Source organism: Dreissena polymorpha, chromosome 12 (assembly GCF_020536995.1).
Source record: "Dreissena polymorpha isolate Duluth1 chromosome 12, UMN_Dpol_1.0, whole genome shotgun sequence".
Lineage (NCBI taxonomy): Eukaryota > Metazoa > Mollusca > Bivalvia > Myida > Dreissenidae > Dreissena > Dreissena polymorpha.
The window spans coordinates 39,550,338-39,571,494 of NC_068366.1; the positions used below are offsets into that span (position 1 = coordinate 39,550,338).

Sequence of the window (21,157 nt, forward strand, 5' to 3'; positions counted from 1 at the left end):
GGCCAATATATTAATATTTACAGTAGAAAAAAAATCGTTCAACGTAACTTCATTGAGTGCCTTTTACACTGAAATTCCCGACGCCCTTTGATGCTTTGCATCAAAAGTTATCTTGTAACGATTGCATAGCGTTTTTAAAAGTAAAAAAACACCCCTTCGCGTTACATAAAATGTATTTTATAATGCATATATAAACACATATTTCAAAAAAATTGTTCACGTATTGTCGAAATGACAACTTTTCAGAATCTTTGTCCCCGATTAAACAATAAAAAGAACAACAGTGGCAAAATGAAAATACGTATTTTAATTACCTAGATAACAAACAGGGCATTTGATGACACGACAAATTTGCCAAATAAATAGTCATAAAAACATAATTTGTTGCAAAAGCCAGAATTAGTTAATACACTATACTGTCGGCGAATTATACACAACTGAAAACTGTCACTACCCACTCACTCTCGACAAAACATAATGCGCTATACGCTTAGGTTTGTAAATCAATTGACTATGATAATTCGCAAACAATTTTGACATGAGGCATAGGTACTGTTGGAAGACTAACAGTCATGATTTATATAGAAACATTTCTTTTAAAATCAGATAAGTATGTGAACTTTCGATGATGTGACGCGAGGGTGTCATCGGTAACTAAGGTGATGGCTTCGGAGATGACTTCTGACCTGTCCTCTTTGGACAATCTTACAGATGAACACATCAGGAAAGCGCTGAGAGAAAGATGCGAACATGACATCCTATACGTGAGTATATTGTTACTAAGTTATCTTGAAATATTCATATATTGTTATCAGATATAATGATTCAATGCGTTCCTATGGTTTATATTTTTATGATGATAGAACAAAATACCACTTTCCTCCTCTGTGTTAAACCATATTTGAATCCATGTACATATTACTGCTATTATCTTCCAGTAAATACAATTCATCACGTATATATTTTTTTAATTTATGCTATTTACAAATTGTATTTTCTAATAATAATAATGAATATAACGACAAAATGTTATACACTTATGTTGTATTCAATTTATAAATACTTAACGATAAATGTAACCAAATCAGTATTATGTTATCATTTTAATGCAGCTTTTGTACTTCTTTTTAATCTTATCTATCGATCTTTTATTGATCAGTATTGACAAGTTCATTTAAATGTTCCGGCTTTATACATATGCAACCCTATTACATTTGAATAATGGAATATTTGGGTATAGCCGTCTGCGCGTTTCCACTTTTTAAACTGTATATAAATCATTTAAGTAGTATTGCGTGCATACAAATCGTCTTTGATGAGAACAGGTAAAATACTATTTTTAGCAATCAAAAGAAGTACATAAAAGCAAATTGGGAGACAAATATGCAGGTAACGTCACCCTGTCGTCGTAACGCAACTCAGACTAGGTATTGAACAAACACAAAAGAACCTTTAAAATATCAATTTTGTTTTAAATACTTCGTTGGACATATTATTGTCAAGGCAGGAACAATATTACTGATTACTAGTCTTTGACTTATGTTAACCTGAGAACGGCGGAAAGTTTAAAATGAAATATGTGTCCACCGTGACCAATGGGACGTGCGTAAGGAGCAGTATGCATTTTACAAGAAACGAGCTAACGTTGTTAAACCAATAATCGTATATAAGAAAACATTCCATTATTATACTTAGCTCCGATTAAAAAAAAGATGGCTTGTACTCTAAAATAACGTATTTTGTTTTACAATTATTGTTTTATATTGATTAAAATATCACCACTGGTATATAACATTACTTGAAAAAAGTTGTTAAGTTTTCATATTTTCATTATATTCGGTAATACATTTTACTGGGTACATGTACCAGGTAACTACCAGTTAACTTTAAATAACGCCAGTAGATTGATCATCATCGTCACTTGATAAACACAGAAATGCAATTTGGGCATGCGTAGTGAATTGCATATATTTCATACATAAAATTATCAATCTTCTTGCGTTATTTATAGTGTGTATATCGTTATGTCACTTATTTTCGCTATGTACTTCGATGTCACATCGCGAAATTTTATTACCGAATACACTGAAAATATGTACTTTTTTCAAGTTAGGTAATATACCAGTCGTGGTATTTTAATCAATATAAACTAACAATTGCAAAAATACGGTATTTTAGAACTTTTTTTTTCGTCAATCACGTTTGACGGTCCCTTTAAAATAATATAATTAAAAATAGTACTATTTAAGTCAATGCATTTATTGTTTAATCAGATATGACGTTAAATTTCTGATCAAATCGACTCATCATTAATAAAAAATGAAAAAGCGCTTTGATGTTGACATTTGTTTTGATCACGCATTAGTTCTTCGATCACATTTAAGAAAATGAAGCAAATTAGACAAAAGTACTTACATAACGATGCCTGTGAAATGTGGTCGAATTAAAATAAAACTTCAGATCTTTGCTATCTTCAATGACTGCAATTACATAAATCTGACTTTAAATACTTTTAATGACCTATTTTCACCTCATTTATATCTTTTTAATGGCGGGAAATTGTGGTAAAACTTATTTGATAGTATCATCGCGCTGTACTGTTGCCTTAGAACGTGTCAAAGAAAACGGCTTTTTATTATTTGTATGGCTTCATTGCAGTCTGGCAGAAAATCGAGTAACACTCATCGAACTGAACCGGAGAAATATTTGCTAATATGAGTTAATGAACTTTAACTACGTTTAAAAAAAAGAAAATATTGCATTGTTTAAAGACTTATAAATACAACCCTTTAAGGTTTTTTATGTATCACTTATTTTAAGTTTTAAGGATATTTACTTACATGTTAGAAGTATTCACAGTACCTAATTCGCCTAAACCGAACGTGCAAACAGCTATTAAAGGGTGCATGTAACTCACTATGTTATCATTATTGGAATATGAGTTTAACGTCCGTCTGCCATGTGTGTTCGTCAGTTTGTTCAACCGTCTGTCTCTATATTCATCTGCCACTCCAATTGTCCTCAAAATTGTTTTTGCGATGCCGCATTAAGTACTCATGAAACTTTAATGAAACTCTTTATACTTATAAACAGCAATGAGGGGATTATGCACAACAACGTCTTAACATATTTAAAACATATTATAATGGTCATGTCGCTGTTAAGTAATTAGAACAAAACGTAAAATTGTATCATTTCATTAAAATATATCGTTTTGCAAAAGTTGGCACTATGATTTACATTGCAGCCAGGTGTAAGCAGTTCTACTTCTGATTCAAACAGAACGTCTGATTTACAATCAAGCAATGGAATAAGACCTCGCCCACCGACACCACCAGGGGTAATCAATAACAAAGATGCTTATTACAACATGATATGATGATCATTTTTATGATGCGTTGATGAGTACTGTTTGGATAAATAGTCAGCGATACCTCTTACATATTTTATGCCGCAACGAATGCTTATAACAACGCAATCCTTTTTGCTTTTTAGTTGCAAAATTCCCTATTGACCTTTTGCTCGTTTTCGAGAAATTCTGATTAATGACTGCCTTCAAGATTCAATGACATTCTTAAATAGTATTGACTAAATGAAGCGTTTCAGGCTATGCAGCCACCTTAAGTATATGCGCGACCCCTAATTCTCGAGTAATGAAGTGATTTTCATTTTGGTTTACGGGACATGATCAATCAACTTCGAGCACTGAAACATTAAATATTTAAGAAATGTGCATTGACATATTGTAATTTTAATGCAAGTAAAATGTTTAAACTCAATTGACATTTTTGCGTTGGTTAGACTCTGAACAGTTCTTTTAATTTGTTATAATACTAATGAATGCATATATATTACAGCCGGCGGCGCACGATCTTCCAGAAGACGGACCTAAGCAGCAGTATGACTTAAATATTTATTTATGTTTTCTACAACTCGTCCATAATAAACACTGTTCTTTTTTGTTATTGAAAAACTATAATTTTTAAACCGTTTTATACATTTATTAGTTGAGATGTAAATCTTTTAAATTACAATTTTTGGTAACTATTTGTAACTCTTGATGCTATAATTTTTAATGTTTATAACTAAAAAAAAAAACACTTGCCTGTTAACATAGTTTACTGACTCACACATAACTGATTTTTCATATAATAATTCGTTGTTCCAAACCAATCCTAATAACAAAATATTTATGTTGAAAGCTTCTGGGACCTTCCACAAATCATACCAAGAGACCGTAAAGAACGCGATGTTGACGAGGACCGCGGTTTGCAGGTCATCAAAGCGGCTGCCTACATCCTGTTTTTTGCGATCCTCCTGTGGTGTTCCGTGACACAGAAGCTGAGCCTGATGACACTGGTCGCCTACCAGTACAACAGAATTGCCAACGCCACGGAATCGCAGGAAGAGGTATAGGGCTTTTATTACGGAATATGTTGATTTATTTAAATAGTGTAATTGTCGATGATACTATTTGTATTTTTGCATTGCAACATTATCATGTAAGAGCAGATATACATGAGCTGTATTTACTATTATAAAAACTTATTTGATTTTATTTATTGATGGGTCATGATAATCTCGAGGTTCTCATGATGATCTATCTTACGCATCAAATACATATTTTCAAGGAATCTTTCACATTTGGATTCGCATTTACTACTTCAGACCGAATCCGAAATGATTTCATAATCAAAATAGCCAGGAACACAAATGGACTAAGATCTTCTAATTACAACGCGATTTAAAATAATTACTTCGATATATAGCGCTATTGTTGCTTTGTTTCACAGGAAAGAAAAACAGTTGCGGCTGGAAAGCACTTACTCCTAGCGATTGCTATCATGATTCCGTACTGCCTGACGTTCCTGACCAGTCTATTTAAATGGATGTTTGGTTCCTTTCAATTTCCTGGATTTCCAGCAATTTTGTTTGTAAGGCCTTTGAAATGTGAATTTTCTTGTGATGAATATTTTCCCTGTTTCAAATACATATGTACTAAACTAGTGCATATCATATGTTTTGTACAGAGTATATAAATCCTATTTATTTTTTTGTGAAATATACTTATCACAAATATCACAACGATATATATACGATGTCATATACAGCATTTTCCGATGTGTTAGTTAATTTTGATATATTATATCACATTTCAGTGTATTGTAATGGAGACCATTCATTCACTTGGTCTTTGTGCCTTAGTGTTTATCATCCTACCGGATATGGACATCGTTCGCGGGTTATGGCTGCTGAATGGAGTAGCTATTCTACCGTCCATATTGTATCCAATCACCGCATCAGAACTCAGAACAAACAAGGGCGGTTGCCTCGGACGCATAGGAGTGTTTTCACTGAGCGTTTTCGCGGCCGTCGTGCAAGTGGCGTTTATTCCACTTGTGATCCTGTTTGATAACTTTGTCGCCGGAAGCACGATGGACAGCAAGGCACAGACAATAGTGATCTTCATTATCGCCATGCTTTTTGTGTCATTTTCGTGGTGGGAAAATTTCAGTGATGACCGATTTTGTGGGCGAACCAATGATAACAGTATTATAAAAACCAAATATCTGAAACTGAAATTCAATTTACAAGAATCAAGACCCGTTATCAGTTTCTTTACAAGTTTATGGAAAATCGGCATCACTTGCTTGTTGACCTGGCTTACCAAACAGTATAAACCCTTCTCTGATTCTATGAACTCCGAACATCATGGAATAGATGGCGTTTCAATGGCCGATGCATTCAGAAAACTTGGAGATATGCCACTTAAAGACAACGCTGCTGTTCTTACATTGACACTGACCACTTTTGTGGGTTTCTACGTAGCGTACACAACTTGTAAATTGAAGATTCAGAAGTTTTCTTTTAGCTTTCCACTGATTATTTCAACACCTTTGACAGTGGTAATTGCTTCGGTGGATTGCAGACCTTCATTTAATCTTTTAATTCCTTTCACCAACGAGCTACAGAATGTGTGTGAACAACATGATGAGGTAAACGAATGGGTAGGCGTGTACATTGCCGGAGTCGTGGTATTGGCCTCGTTGTACTGGTTGTGTAGGCACATTTTCTCTCCAAACATAGAAAGACTGGCTAGAACAGAGAGGTTTGTATAAAATCAATAGCTTTATTACTTTTCCAAACAATAAAAGTCATACAATAAAATATAATTATGTAATGCATTATGTAATTCGTCGCACATGATCCGTCGATGCAGTGAATGTTACACACCATCTATTGTAATAGACCAGTTTCACAATACTACCGCTGTTCGTATTTTTAGATATCACTTGACACGTCGAATTTCAGAACGAGGCTGAACATGTATAGCTCTTTGGCGGAGAATATCGATTATTATAAATCAGTTGATTTTTATTAATTACATTCGGGATTTTCATGAGCACTGACATTGGGTACAATTACGGCAAACATATGCATGCATGCATGTGTTTTTTAGTCAATAAATTGATAAGGGGTTATAAAATGAACATTCTTACACCTAAGTCATATATTTCAAAACCATTGTATGTAGAACCACTAGTCTACGTGTATATATATTTTTTTAATCTTTATAAACATTCAAGATACCCATGATCATCAGAGCAAATGTGGTCTGAAGAATAAACATTGATAATGGCACAAAACAAAGATATACATAAGTCGTATACTACAAAATGTTATTATATAACTTAAATTATCAAATGATTGTTTGTTGGTTTGTAATATTTTTCATGAACGATCAAACGTGTAAAATGTGTATTGACTCAATCAAAAGAAAAAGAAATAGAAAATGCAAAGCACATGTCACTATTTAAATGGTATGTCATTTTTCTATTAACTTGAATTAATGTTCGTTTGTAGTGAAAGACAATATTGAAGAATTCTTTAATACAGGTGAAAACAACGAACGTGGAGCAAACTGAACTGTCTATGCATGCACCTTGATTTGTCTTTAAACGTGATAATGATTGATTAATTTATGTCACTTTATGTCATAATTCTCTTTTGTCTGTATTTTTCGGAAACATTCCTTAACCCCATTGTGGTCAACGAAAATGCTTGTTTTAATTTTGTTCTTCCATACACTCTTTATAAGACTACGAAATAACGGAGTTTATTTTAGCGGCATCCGCTAAATAGGTTTCGTGTTTAGTATAAAATTGTATAAATATTTCAAATGTATAGGTATTAAGCACTTAATTATGTATCCGAACATTCTTTCACAAGGACAATCGTTCCTACGTTAATTTTGACAATGCGGACATTCGTTCCTACGTTGTTTTAACAACCCGGACATTCATTCCCACTCTTTCTTGGCATTCCGGGCAATCGTTCGAACATTATTTTGACAGACCATATATTTGCTTCTACATAGATTTCACGCCGCGATTTGTGCAAGGTTTCACAAAATATAGATCTCAGTGTAAGTCGATATATTCGAATAGTTTTGTACGTTATGATTCTCATGATCACGATAATGTCTTACAACAGTATAACACAAATTATGAGTAAAATGTATAAAAAAATCTTAATCACGACACATTAAAATACTGTATAAAATGCCCAGAGTGTTATATTATTTTGATAAAATGTGATAATAATGACCGGGATAGCAATTATTTAGGAACGAATCTCCGGGCTGTCAAAATAACGAGGAAACGAATGTCCGGGCTGTCAAAATTATGTAGGAAGTTGTCAAAATAACGAAGGCACGAATGTTCAGGGTGTCAAAAAACCATAGGAACGAATGTCCGCCTGTGTGAAAAATAGGCTAGGACGAATGTACTGTATTGTTATGATTAAACTGGCTAATATCTAAACAGTATTTAGTTTGAATATTTGGCGTTACATTAGTCTTAGAAATGACAACGTAATACTACTACCACGAAAAGACATTTGGGGTTTCATAAATGATGTTCAATGATCAGGCATCTACCACGGGTGGTTTATGATACCATGCTAGTATTTAGTTTTTGTCTGCACAGTATCTCATCATAACGAGAAAATGGGTTTGTGCTGAACACAGGTGCTATTAAACCACAGATGTAACAATAAACAAGATCGATCTTTATTTAAACAGCGCGATAAAAAAGCTCTACCAAAGCGTGTCAAATGTGTAAACAAAATGAAGAAAAACAAGTACTTAAATCAATAAAATTTATTTAATGTATTGACACTTATAATGTGAAGTACATATTTATTACTTATTCTGACAATGTCATATTGTGTTTTCTTAATCGTTACATCGCCGAATGTTCAAAAGAAGAAAAGGTTGAAATCAGATGCGCTGACTTTTGGAAATGGCTACACGTTCAGCCTCGTTCTGGAGTACTGCGAGTCACTTGACTTTGAGCTCTTATCAATTATGGCCTATTGTGAAAAGGGTCCATTAATCTTTTATCGTATATCTTATTCTTTAAGTATATTTTACTTATAAAAATGTTACTCCAGTATGAGGCTTTTTTATAATTAAATATTATCCAAAAACTGTATGTTCACACAATTCGTTTCAGGTTGTTTATGAACCCGTTTTACTGCAGCATTTTGTTTGAACAACACTTAATCCTTAACCGCCGCCGTCACAACCGTCGAGTCAAGAAGGAAATCGACCCCGATAAAGAATTCTACAGGTATGTAGACGTTGGTCTGTTTTAGCAGAAAAATCAACTACATTTTGTTTTCAGGTATATATAACTAAAACAAAACGTTCGAATATATGTTTTGCAAAACAAGTAATTTACTACTAAAAAAGCTACCCTTTAAATGTCTTCCATAACATCAGTTATACGATCATATTGATCTCAACAATAGAAAACTGTTTCTCAAGAACACGATAGCCATAATAGACTGGTCATTACATACACATTTTCGGTTGTAATATAATGGTAAAACCTGTACTTTTAAAAACTGTGTAAGTGAAGCTGTGTATGTAGGGACCCATGTCTAAAAAAATTACAGGGTTTAAAATGAACGCTTGAGAATGCTTTATCCATTTCTTGTGTAATAATATAGGAAATGCACATAACACAATCAAATGCGTTTATAAGGATTATTGCCTAAAATTTGTTGAATGTAAAGAGAATTAAATAATTTCTTCTGTTTCGATTACAACTGGTAAATATGATTAATGAACGGGGTTTCTACGTTCTACGTGAATACATGTGGGCTTACTGACAACATATTTAGTGCTAATAATAAAATCATTTCCTGATAATGTGTCTGGAAAATAATTATTTCTATATACTTTGGATTCAAAAACGGCAAAAAGTATGTGTCATTCCAACAATATAATAGTGTGCTTTTTATTCTTGATTCGGTGTTCATGTCATCGGATAAGACAACAACAACAACTATTAGAAGAATTTAAATGCTTTATCGTGTACTAATAAACATCACATTCGATATTATTTAAGGCGACAAACGTGTTTGCGGAGACTATGTAGCATTGCTTACAGAGTATATATAGTTGTATAATATATAGAGGTAATTATATAATGAGGTAAATTAAATCATATATGTTGTCAGAGAGGCCTTATAAACGTTTTGTGATTGCAGTTTGTCGGAATACAATTTTAAAGTAAATATCGAAGGGGATGAAGAGGAAGATAGAGACTCCAAACAAGGCAGCGAAGAAGAGGAGACGGACATATACGCTGATGGTTACAGAAATCGGAAGTTCCGTGATATTCCGATGATTTACGCATGCGCAACCATGTGGCACGAGACAAAGATCGAAATGATTCAACTGATGAAATCAATATTCAGGTATATATTTAGAATGTACAACAGCTTTAGTGGTATTCGAATGTAATTTTAGCACAACTCAGACTTATTCAGCGCAAAGTTGTCAACTATGGATGAGAAACAATGACACAATTACCTTTGCAAATTAACACAATCGCGAATAGGCGATCTGTATGTCTATATCAAGCGCTTTTGTTTTGTTTGCATAGAATGGACCGAGATCAAAACATTCGGAGGAATGCAGAAATATTGACAGGAAAGGAAGACAAAGATTTCTATGAGTTTGAGGGTATGTAGATTTAGATATATGCAATCTTATATACGATTTTTATTAACAACAATCTGACGCAACTCTTAGAGACTGTGCGAATTTCTTGTTTTGCATAGATAAAGCCAAAATTAACATTGTTGCTACAGAACAATCTGTTTGTTTCGATACAATTACTTCAAACTAGCTTAAACAATGTGTAATACTTACAGCGCATATCTTCTTTGACGACTGTATGGATTTGGACGACGATGAAGAGCTGGTGCCGAATTCGTTTGTACGAGAATTACTCTCGGTGTTGCAAGAGTCTGTCAAGTAAGTAGACATATACTAATTATTGCGCAATTGTTTTGTTCAAATTCTGAATACATTAGCAATGGTGAAACGGAATATCAATGCTTCATAAACATATATATTACAATAGTATTTCACAGACATATTCACCTTCAATACACAAATTACAACACATATAGCCGCATGTCGATTTACACATTCAATTATTACTTACTATATTGCAGCTTGTTTATAAAGTACGCGTTTACATATGTTTTATATCTATTTATGCTACACAAATGTTTCGCGTATTTATTTACCTTACTTTCATTTATCGCAGCTCTGTTTATGCCAAATCTATGAAATTGATGCAGCCGTTCATTGTACCAACACCGTACGGAGGGCAGATAGTTTACCAGATGCCAGGAGAGAACTTCTTGTTCATACATCTGAAAGACAAGACTAAAATAAGACACAAGAAACGTTGGTCTCAGGTATAAATGAGCGCTGTTGTTTGAGATAAGTCGTTTCGAAATGTAAAACAGAAAATATAAAAAGGGTAAAGGCATTATGGATTTTTCTTCGTTTTAATGGATTATCAATTTCACGATTTATCCGAGAAATTAATCTGTCCACGAGTGGCGCCGCCGATAGAGAAAATAAGATTTATTTTCTTTGATTACGAGTGAAAATAAATTGAAAATGTACCGTACATCAAAAGCATTTTTATAAAATAATTTTTCTGCCGTTTAATTATATTTAAATGACTTGGACTGGATAATTTCCTTTCAATACAATGGCGTTAACAAGTGCTTTTAAACACCCGATATGTCCCTTAAATTACCGAAAAACATTAAATTAAAGTCACCAAAATAAATTTGACTGTAGGCAAAATAATATGACCACATTTTTGCCCAATTTGTAATAAAAGTTTTATCTTGTGGTAAACTGCTGTCCTGATTTTACCATTCCAAAAAAAACATTACAATCTTTTGTTTGCTACCTCTCCTTTATTTTGCGTCCGATTTTAGTCATTTTTTCCAGAATTGTTATCTCAAAGTGGCTGGGGCGCATATTGTCAAGGTTTGACTTTGTTTTATTAGGGGTAATTGACCTTGGTTTATAGGTACAGGTAAAATACCCCGTACGCAAATTCTACATTTTGTGTGCAATTTAAAAAAAGTAACATATAAAATTTTATTCAAGAGCTCCAGCTCAAATTGGCAAGGTTTCATGATTGTGTTATTTTCAAGCAATTGTTGTCCTTCGTAAAATGTATATATTAAAGCTTTTACGCGCAGCTCATCCGATGTTATGCGTGCGACATTCGTCCCTTTTATAAAGTAATTATCTTAGAGTGATACAGTGTAAAGATTTTACGATTGCTTTATTTGTTGGGAATTCTGGTCTTTTGTTCAAATTTACCATTTCTGTGAGCAACTAATGCAATCGCAAATTCGTCATGGACTCGACTACAATGCATTCGTCGCTCGCGGTAAACTGTTAGAGACAGCTTCTGGTCTCATAATGCATGGTCTTGCGTAATTTTAAACGTATACATACGTGGTACTAAAAGATGAACTAGTATATATTTATATACAATTTTCTTTGAAAATCAATGAAACACAAACGATGTTCATCGATGTTTCTGGTCCGTTGCTTATAAAGTTGTTCACTACAATGTGTACAATATCCACCTATTACTTATACTTTTGCATAAATAATACAAAACACATCGTATCTTCAAACTTTTTTATAAAAACAACTCACATGTTGTTTAAATTGTACGCAATTAAGTATCAATCTTACTGCCAATGATCAATCAAAAATGATATTGAAAGTATCGTGTATAATTTCGATAGCGAGTTTTCTTGTGTTCCAACAGAGTGGGGCATATTTTCCATTAAAACAAATGTTGCCTTCTTTAAAGATGTATTAGCTTTTCACAATAACTGGTTCTACAACAATCGAAAACAGCTACTGATGATTGACCTTTCTGCTTATGAGATGGGTTGCATTTGCTATATTCGCCGTTACTTTTTAACAATTACTGTAGGGAGCTTTTGACTGCTTTGTGCAGATGAAACGCCATATATTTTGTATTTTGTATTCTTTTGCAGGTAATGTATATGTATTACTTGCTGGGATACAGAATAGTACGGTATTGTCAGGAAACCGTAACCGAAGCGTTAAAACATGACCGAATAAACGAACTTTTAGGATGGGAAGATGGCGAGACTGTGCATGGCGGTCAATATGGGCGCAGCCATATTTTCCACGCATTTGATGAACAAACTCTGAGAAAGGTATAATCGTCATTGTTTTAACATTTATTTTACGTTATGAACGTTATAAGTAATGCGTTAAATTTGACTATGTTCATTAAAACCATAACACATTAAATATTGCAGGCAAGCAACACTTTTGTATTGGCTTTAGACGGCGACGTCGACTTCTCACCGGGAGCAGTGAAACTTCTTGTAGATCGGATGAAGAAGAGTGAAAAAGTCGGTGCTGCTTGTGGCCGAATTCACCCGATAGGAACAGGTATGTGCCGGTAACATATGTATGTTTAATGTGATGTAGACAGCTAAAATATACTTCATTACGATACTCTTTTAACAGTAAAGCACAAGATATTTGTACGTTTCGAACATGAATCGTCTTTATCAATACAACTATTGGTTGACAAGTTAAAATAAAATTATATGATTTTTCTACATATAATTCTTAAGGCCCAGTAGTGTGGTTTCAAAAGTTTGAATACGCCATCGCCCACTGGCTACAGAAGGCAACCGAACACGTTCTAGGGTGCGTTTTGTGCAGCCCTGGTTGTTTCTCGCTGTTCAGAGGTTCTGCTCTCATGGACGACAACATAATGAAGAAGTACACAATCTTGCCCACAGAGGCAAGCCATCACTTAATGTACGACCAAGGTAAGTAATGGATAATACAAATGAGGCAAAATATGACTTAAATTTTGTATTGTTATTTTTAGCTATTTTTATTTCAATTACAAGAACATATGTATAAATGTATACACCTAATTTATTGTCCCTATCCGTAAATAAAAGGTGAAGATCGGTGGCTTTGTACACTTCTCCTGCAACAAGGATACAGAGTGGACTATGCAGCTGGCTCAGACGCCTTCACTTACGCTCCAGAGGGTTTTGCAGAGTTTTTCAATCAGCGCCGAAGATGGATGCCTTCTACAGTATTCAACATTATAGACCTCTTGGCCGATTACCAGAACACTGTTTACGTAAACTCAAACATCAGCATGCTGTACATTTTCTACCAGGCGTCACTGTTGCTGTCAACAATCATAGGCCCAGCTACTGTTCTTATGATGATCGCTGGGGCAAACCTTGTAGTTTTCAAAACTAATTTGATAGAATCGTACATTATCGCCATGGTACCGGCTTTATTCTACTTTGTTGTCTGCTTCTACGTAAAACCAAAACTTCAAATACAATTGGCCGAAATATTAACAGGCATGTATGCCTTTGTGATGATGATTGTTCTTGTTGCAACAATTGTGACAGCGGCAAAAAATTCACCGTTTCACCCAAGCGTGATATTTATTGTCATTCTAATGATTGCGTTTTCCTTCTCAGCTCTTCTACACCCAAAAGAATGGACAAATGTAATTTACGGAGCTTTATATTTTATTCTTATTCCAACCGGGTTTTTACTCCTTATTATTTATTCAATGGCTAATTTGCATGTAGTATCTTGGGGAACTAGAGAGGTGCCAAAAAAGAAAAGCAAAGAGGAAATGGAAGCTGAAAAGAAAGCACTTGAAGAAAAGAAACGAAAGAAAAAAGAACAAGGCTTTTTCGGAAGATTTATGCCCGCCGCCGTTCCGACACAGGAACTGAAAGACCTCATAAGTAAGATTACAGAGACCAAGAAGAAGGAACGCGTGTCTAACAGCGAAACTGTCACACTTCTTAAAGATCTGAATGATTCTATGAAAACAATGATTAAAATACAGATAGAAACGAAAAATAATGTACCGCTTACAAATGATCAGATGGATAATGCCTTGAAAAAGGTCACAATTCGGGCACAAGAAGTATCTAAACCATCTAAACCATCTCCGACAAAAGGAATTTTAAAAGATCCTCTAAAGCCGACGCAACGACTGTCACTTTCAATATCCAAGAAGGAGCCAGAAGTTTTAACTGAGGATGGCTCAACCAAACCAAAGAGAAATGACTTGGTAAATCCCAAATGGGCCGATATTCCAGAACTTCGGCATGGTAAAAAGATGCCAATGGTGAATGAAGAATTGAACTTCTGGACTGCGTTTATCGAAAAGTATATATACTTTCACCCATTTACATTGACTAGTATCTTTTCAATCCTTTAATAAAGTGATAAGATAATTTTTTAATTTGAAAATTTCAATAACCAGTTTTATTCAAACTGACCGCGTACGACGAATAATGTTAGCGACTACCTTGATTTGCCTTCTTCATTTAAATTGTAAAATATACGTTTATAATAGCAAATAAACGGGCAATATAATAAATAAACGATTTTAGTGATCAAACAAACACTAAGTCTTGTAAACTACATGAAATTAAGACATCCTGTCAAATTAAGAGTGCTTCATAAAATTTAACCAAACATGTGTCGATTTATTCTAATTGTATTTCAGATACCTTTACCCGTTGGACTTTTCGTCTGAAAAGAAGAAAAAAGACCAAAAGGCGCTTTTAGAACTAAGGACGAACATATGCGTTGGCATGGCCATTGTTAATCTTCTTTGGATCGCAATCAACTTCATGTTCCAGTACACCAAACCAACTGAAATAAACATCAACTTAACAGTATGTGATATCAAACAAACAATAGTATTAATATAACATATAATCAGTCTATGTACACTGCAGATCAATTCATTAGAAGCTAAAGGACCGTATCTAGAATGGCTTGGTATGGTTTGTGGAATTACCTCCTGAATTCAATTTTTGATAAATTCGTAGAATCCATGTATATGTTAACACATCGTCGTGTACATTTTTTTCAAGAGTTCACGTACTTCTGAGGACAATATTGAGGAAGAGCGGACATCTGAGACTCAAAGTAGCAGCAGTGGGCCAATAAAGAACTTAGAAGTAGATGCACTTGGACTGATGTTCGTCTTTTTCTACCTACTGATCCTGATGATTCAGTTTGCAGGCATGATAATGCACCGCTGGGGAACCTTCTTACATCTCGTATCCGTTACAAAACTGGTTAATCCATTGGTATTACACAAGTTGTACATACTAAAATCCGTTTTCATTCAATATTTCTGCAAAAGTATGTTTCTTGATTGTGTCTGAAACCCCAAACGCACAGCACTTATTTATAATTTAATAGTCTTAATGTTGATTCGAAAGGTTAATGCAGACATTATTTGAATACAAATAAATTATTAAAAACGAAGCACATTCGTCCAAACACTTGGGACATTTCTTATTGAAAACAATTGTCATATTTTCGAAAAAAAACATTTTATTCAATCATGCATAAGACAAATTAAGCATCGTTCCAAAATGTGGAGCAATCTATATATTCCAATGGTATTATTATGCCCCACTTCGAAGAAGTGGTGTATTGTTTTGCTGAATGTCGGTCGGTCTGTCTGTCGGTAGACCAGTCTGTCTGTCGGTAGACCAGTCTGTCTGTCGGTAGACCAGTTCGTTTCCGATCAATAACTCGTCAACGAATTGACAGATAGGATTGATACTTCAAATGTGCATTCGCCTTGGACAATAGATGACCCCTATTGAAATTGGGGTCACTAGGTCAAAGTTCAAGGTCAACATCACACTAAGTATGAAAATCGTTTCAGTTCAAAAACTCGTCAACGAATGGACCGATTGGCTTGATACTTCACATGTGCATTGGCCTTGGACAATGGGATAACCCCTATTGAAATTGAGGTTACTAGGTCAAAGGTCAAGGTCATTATCAAACTTGGTGTTAAAATCGTTTTCGATCAATAACTCGTCAACGAATGGACCGATTGGCTTGATACTTTACATGTGCATTGGCCTTAGATAGTAGATGACCCTATTGAAATTGGGGTCACTGTGTCATAGGTCAAGGTCACTATCACACTAAGTGTGAAAACTGTTTCCGATCAATAACTCGTCAACGAATTAACCGATTGGCTTGATACTTCACATGTGCATTGGCCTAAGACAGAAGATGACCCCTATTGAAATTGGGATCAAAGGTCAAGGTCACTATCACACAAGGTGTGAAAATAGTTTCCGATCAATAATTCGTCAACGAATTGACCGATTGGCTTGATACTTCTCATGTGCATTGGCCTTGGACAGTAGATGGTACCTATTGAAATTGGGGTCACTAGGTCAAAGGTCACTGTCACAATAAGTGTGAAAATCGTTTCCGAACAATAACTCGTCAACGAATTGACCGATTGGCCTGATGCTTCACGTGTGCATTAGCATTGGACAATAGAGGACCCCGATTGAAATTGGGGTCACTAGGTCAAAGGTCAAGGTCACTATCACACTAAGTTTGAACACCGTCACACTAATATGATAAGATAAACTCTTCTGGTCAGTTTTGTTGCAAACAATCCTGTGTCAAGGACCTGTTTGTGGGGCATAATTCTCCGACCGCGGAGCTCTTGTTAAATATTATTTCAGTAATTACCTGTTGAAATAAAACTATGTTTGTAAACGCCAAAAAGAAAACTAATAAAAACTATAGCAATGCTTCCCTATGCAGTAAGTGTTTACACGCAAGCACAATTATAATAAACCCAAAACGTATGATTGGAATCTTAAGAAAGAAGCGTCTGTACCGTAGACAACTATGAATAATATAACGTGGTCAAAATACATTGAGAAATCAACATGTTTGATTTATTTAATATACAAAATGCATACAGTCAATGACTGTGCATGATGTACAAATTGTAGTCAATACTTATTCAAATAAATTGAAACCAAATCGTGTATTATCACAAGAATCTTTTCGAATATTGGTGAGCTAAGCTTTTCAATAACATCACAAATAGTGCTTAATAAAGTCCATATCATTTATATTTCGGTTTTTGGCAATATGAACACAAAGAGTTCTAAATGTGCCTTTTATGTGTTCACCGTTAATAAAATGCAAAAAATAAATATTCTTGTTGTTATTATTACGACATTTCAAATGTATGGTAATTTACAAACATAACCATTAAAGTTAATTTCATTATTTAATCGTGTTGGATCTTTTATATCACGTGTGATATGAAAATAACACTTAAACTAACTTCACAGTGATCCATTAAATTAATAGAATCTTGTATTTTTAAACATTTTGACACATGTATTGATCCCATGCACAAGAGTTATCATGTTACAACCTTGTGAGCCAATAAACATGTGTTTACTAATATAACTATGCACGCCTTATCTGCGTTTCAAAATTATGTAAAATGTAATTTTACAGAAAGCTAATAATTAATAAATATTATAATTAACAGTTTTATTATTCTAAAATTAATTTTTTCATATGAAACTATCTTGAGCATAACCTTTTGGGAACAAGAGCACCACAACACCATGCAGATTGCGTTGTCATTCGAAACAACCTACTATAACATTAACATTACCACATGTACAAAATTCACACGACTCGTTATAGACCTTATAGAAGTGAATACTTTCATCGGTTATTAAATATAAAATATAAAAAAACTGTCATCTACAAGGTACTGTATTCAACTGAGTTGTGGAGCATCGTAAACTAAACAAACGAAAACCATAATTGTAAAAATTAAGCAAGATGACGTCGATATTTATAGATTTCGAGCGATCATTTGTACTTATAACGAGTTGAACATATTTTTTAAAGACTATGGAAATAGTGCAATCATTTCAATTTTTTCAACATACATTCTCTATGAAAAACGGTTACCAGTAACTTTTTTCCAAGTTGCTAATATTATATAAGAAAACAACCACATACTGCTTATTCATTGATACATTTTAATTAAAACATTAATTTATTGTTATTTATTAAGGGCTACCCCACATGTTTTTGTGTTTATAATATATAAAATATAACTCAACACACAACAAAAATATGACTTTCAGAAAGGACAAAGTACAAGGAAACCTGAGACACCTAAGGGATTATCTGCAAACGAAGCTCGAAAAGCATGTGAAAGATTGTTAGAGGAGCCTTTATCAGACTATCCAGAAGACGAAGAACTAGAAAAAGAACAAGAACGGGAGTGTCAGGAAAATGCGAAACGACAGTTGGAACTACTCCAGAAAACTGGTAATCGGTATGTACAATTATTTAATATAAACTGAGCGTGTTATCAAGAAATATTTACGATTGGACAGTGTGGCATGCAATATTAGAAATGGTTTGTTATAATAAAAAACATAGTGGTTATTAAATGTCAACTGATGAGAGAATTATGTAAACATTATAACATGCGCCCATTTTTTTAACATGAGTTTTAAGCCGTTCAACAGTTACAGTCATGCTTGTGCATATTTCAGACTGAGAGTGACAGTGAACAACAAAGGTATTGGAGCATCGACTCGTCTTCTAGATCAATCTCAGAGTGTTGATCCCTCGTTATTGGCTCAAAGCGCTCGAATGCTTGCGAGGATGCCGAGTACACACCATCTGAGGAGGACGGTGACCATGACATCGCTAGATGTAACGAGACGAGAGGCTCAACATATTCTTCATAGACAACATGACCAATATAGAAACCGACCTCTTCCACCGGTGATAAAAAGTAGAAGGCGTTTAAATACAGGAGCAGTAAGATACGCAATGATATCGCGTTGGGACAATATGTTACAAAATAGGTAACATTTGTATAACACATTCAAATTACAAAATTCACACAAACATAATCTATATTACATGTTGTACACATGCTCATACTTTTTACCCATATATATATATATATATATATATATATATATATATATATATATATATATATATATATATATATATATATATATATATATATATATATATATTTTATTTTTTATTTTTATTTTATTTATTTATTTATTTATTTTAAACACAGAGAAAGAGATTTAGAGGAGTGTGCGTTTGGGGCATACACACATTAAAACATTTTAATGCAATGATGCATCGATATTTTAGGAACTCAGATATTACTGGAACGACAGGAAACGAAACCAAACAAGCAGAAATAGACAGAGACACACGGGAGCTTAGATATCTAGCCAATGCCATCCGTGAAATGAGCAGTGGCGACTCAGGGTAGGCATCCGTTCACGCCATTATTGTACAATTGAACCAAAACAATTAGGATAAGGGATCAGTGGTTCGAGCCCAGGGTTACTTTTTACTTTTTTTAAATGTTATTTTTTACTGGATCTTTTTAGATCCAATATATATCAATATAAAGCCCTTTAATTTATTCAAAAAAGTCGTTGAAACAATGGACTTCATAACTGTGACCGTATTGTGTTATGTAGTTAAATAAGTCTTCTTGGTAGTTTTTCAGAGGCTCGCTCAAGCACTCAGCTGTCAAATTATCATGACGTGATTTAGTCTTAGGTTTGAACTTTCAAATCATTAATACATTTTTGGCAATATTACCATGATGGTTTAAACATTGTTAAAGTTTTCAAGTATTTCTTGATGTGAAGCAAATACAATCGTAATGTCATTCTTTACACCTAGCGCGAAGTTTATGGTTGCAATAATAAGCTGTCGTAAACAAGTTGTAAAACTAATCCCTTTCACAGACTATCCAGAAGACGAAGATCTAGAACAAGAACGCGAAGATCAGGAAAATGCGAAACGACATTATAAACATTATAAAATGCGCCCATTTTTTTAAACATAAGTTTTTGCTGTGACCGTTTGGTGTTATGTAGTTAAATAAGTCTTCTTGGTAGTTTTTCAGATACTCGCTCACGTACTCAGCTGGTAAATGTTCATCACGTGATTATCTCCATCGAAAAAGGAACTGAAAAACCGGAAGTCTTAAAATTAAATACATCACCTCAAGAAAAAAGTACGTCATGCCGATTGGTTCTATTGCTGTTCAATGAAAACAATAAGATGGTTGTTTATAATTATATCTCAAATAATAGGACAGGAAGGTCGCTAAAACTTGTTTTCGTTCACGTTATAACACACTCATTGGGATGTTCATTGAAAGAAATAATCCTAATATCTTAGCAACATTTCTGTCTTTATATTAAAACGTTATGTTTGCAAATATTGCCGATTGCAGCAAATTATTTGAAATATAACAACACTTTGAAAGGGTTGAATCACACACAAAAAGAATAATTAGAAGATTTGCAACCGGACCGGCTAGAAGTTTTCGGTACATTCATGAATCGAGGTTTCGATTCTCGGTCCGGCCACATGTCCGTTGTTGGGAATGGTTATGGAATTCTTTCTACTGTCATTATCCCTGTATCTCTGAATCAAGTAGGGAACTTGTCAGTTACTGGCGTATGCATGGACCCTTAGTACTGGTCACGCAGCTATACATATTGACCGCCGTTATATGACGCATATTGTTTGATAACGGTCATAAAATCAACGATATAAAATAGAAGATTCGTTTACATTATCCTTAAATAATTAAAATGAATGCTATCCTAAAGTTGCAAAGAAAGTTGCCCAACGACTGACGCTGAGGTAGTAAAATCAAAATTATCTCTAGATTCAAACTTGTATAGATATGTACAAAATCATAGTCTTAGGTTAGAACTTTCAAATCATTAATACATTTTTGGCAATATTACCATTATGGTTTTAACATTGTTAAAGTTTGCAAGTATTTCTTGATGTGAAGCAAATACAATCGTAATGCAATTTTCTACA

General features: G+C 34.0%; 1 protein-coding gene across 1 annotated transcript; it reads left to right on the forward strand.

Annotated features, from left to right (window-relative positions):
• Nucleotides 1-662: 662 nt before the first annotated feature.
• On the forward strand, nt 663-19,574 carry LOC127852545 (chitin synthase chs-1-like). The gene is made up of 18 exons (XM_052386500.1): nt 663-764; nt 3,858-3,898; nt 4,203-4,410; nt 4,794-4,934; nt 5,160-6,109; nt 8,517-8,633; nt 9,559-9,768; nt 9,957-10,036; nt 10,228-10,330; nt 10,629-10,782; nt 12,409-12,594; nt 12,700-12,835; nt 13,024-13,224; nt 13,363-14,513; nt 15,328-15,546; nt 18,406-18,599; nt 18,823-19,140; nt 19,451-19,574. Exons 1-18 carry the CDS (start codon nt 663-665, stop codon nt 19,572-19,574), a joined length of 4,635 nt encoding a protein of 1,544 aa, XP_052242460.1.
• Nucleotides 19,575-21,157: the final 1,583 nt, after the last annotated feature.

Coding starts and splice junctions, on each gene's coding strand:
- LOC127852545 (XM_052386500.1), top strand. CDS start 663: ATGGCTTCGGAGATGACTTCTGACCTGTCCTCTTTGGACAATCTTACA. Junction 12,595..12,699: donor ATGAACAAACTCTGAGAAAG/GTATAATCGTCA, acceptor TAAATATTGCAG/GCAAGCAACACTTTTGTATT. Junction 15,547..18,405: donor CAAAACTGGTTAATCCATTG/GTATTACACAAG, acceptor TATGACTTTCAG/AAAGGACAAAGTACAAGGAA.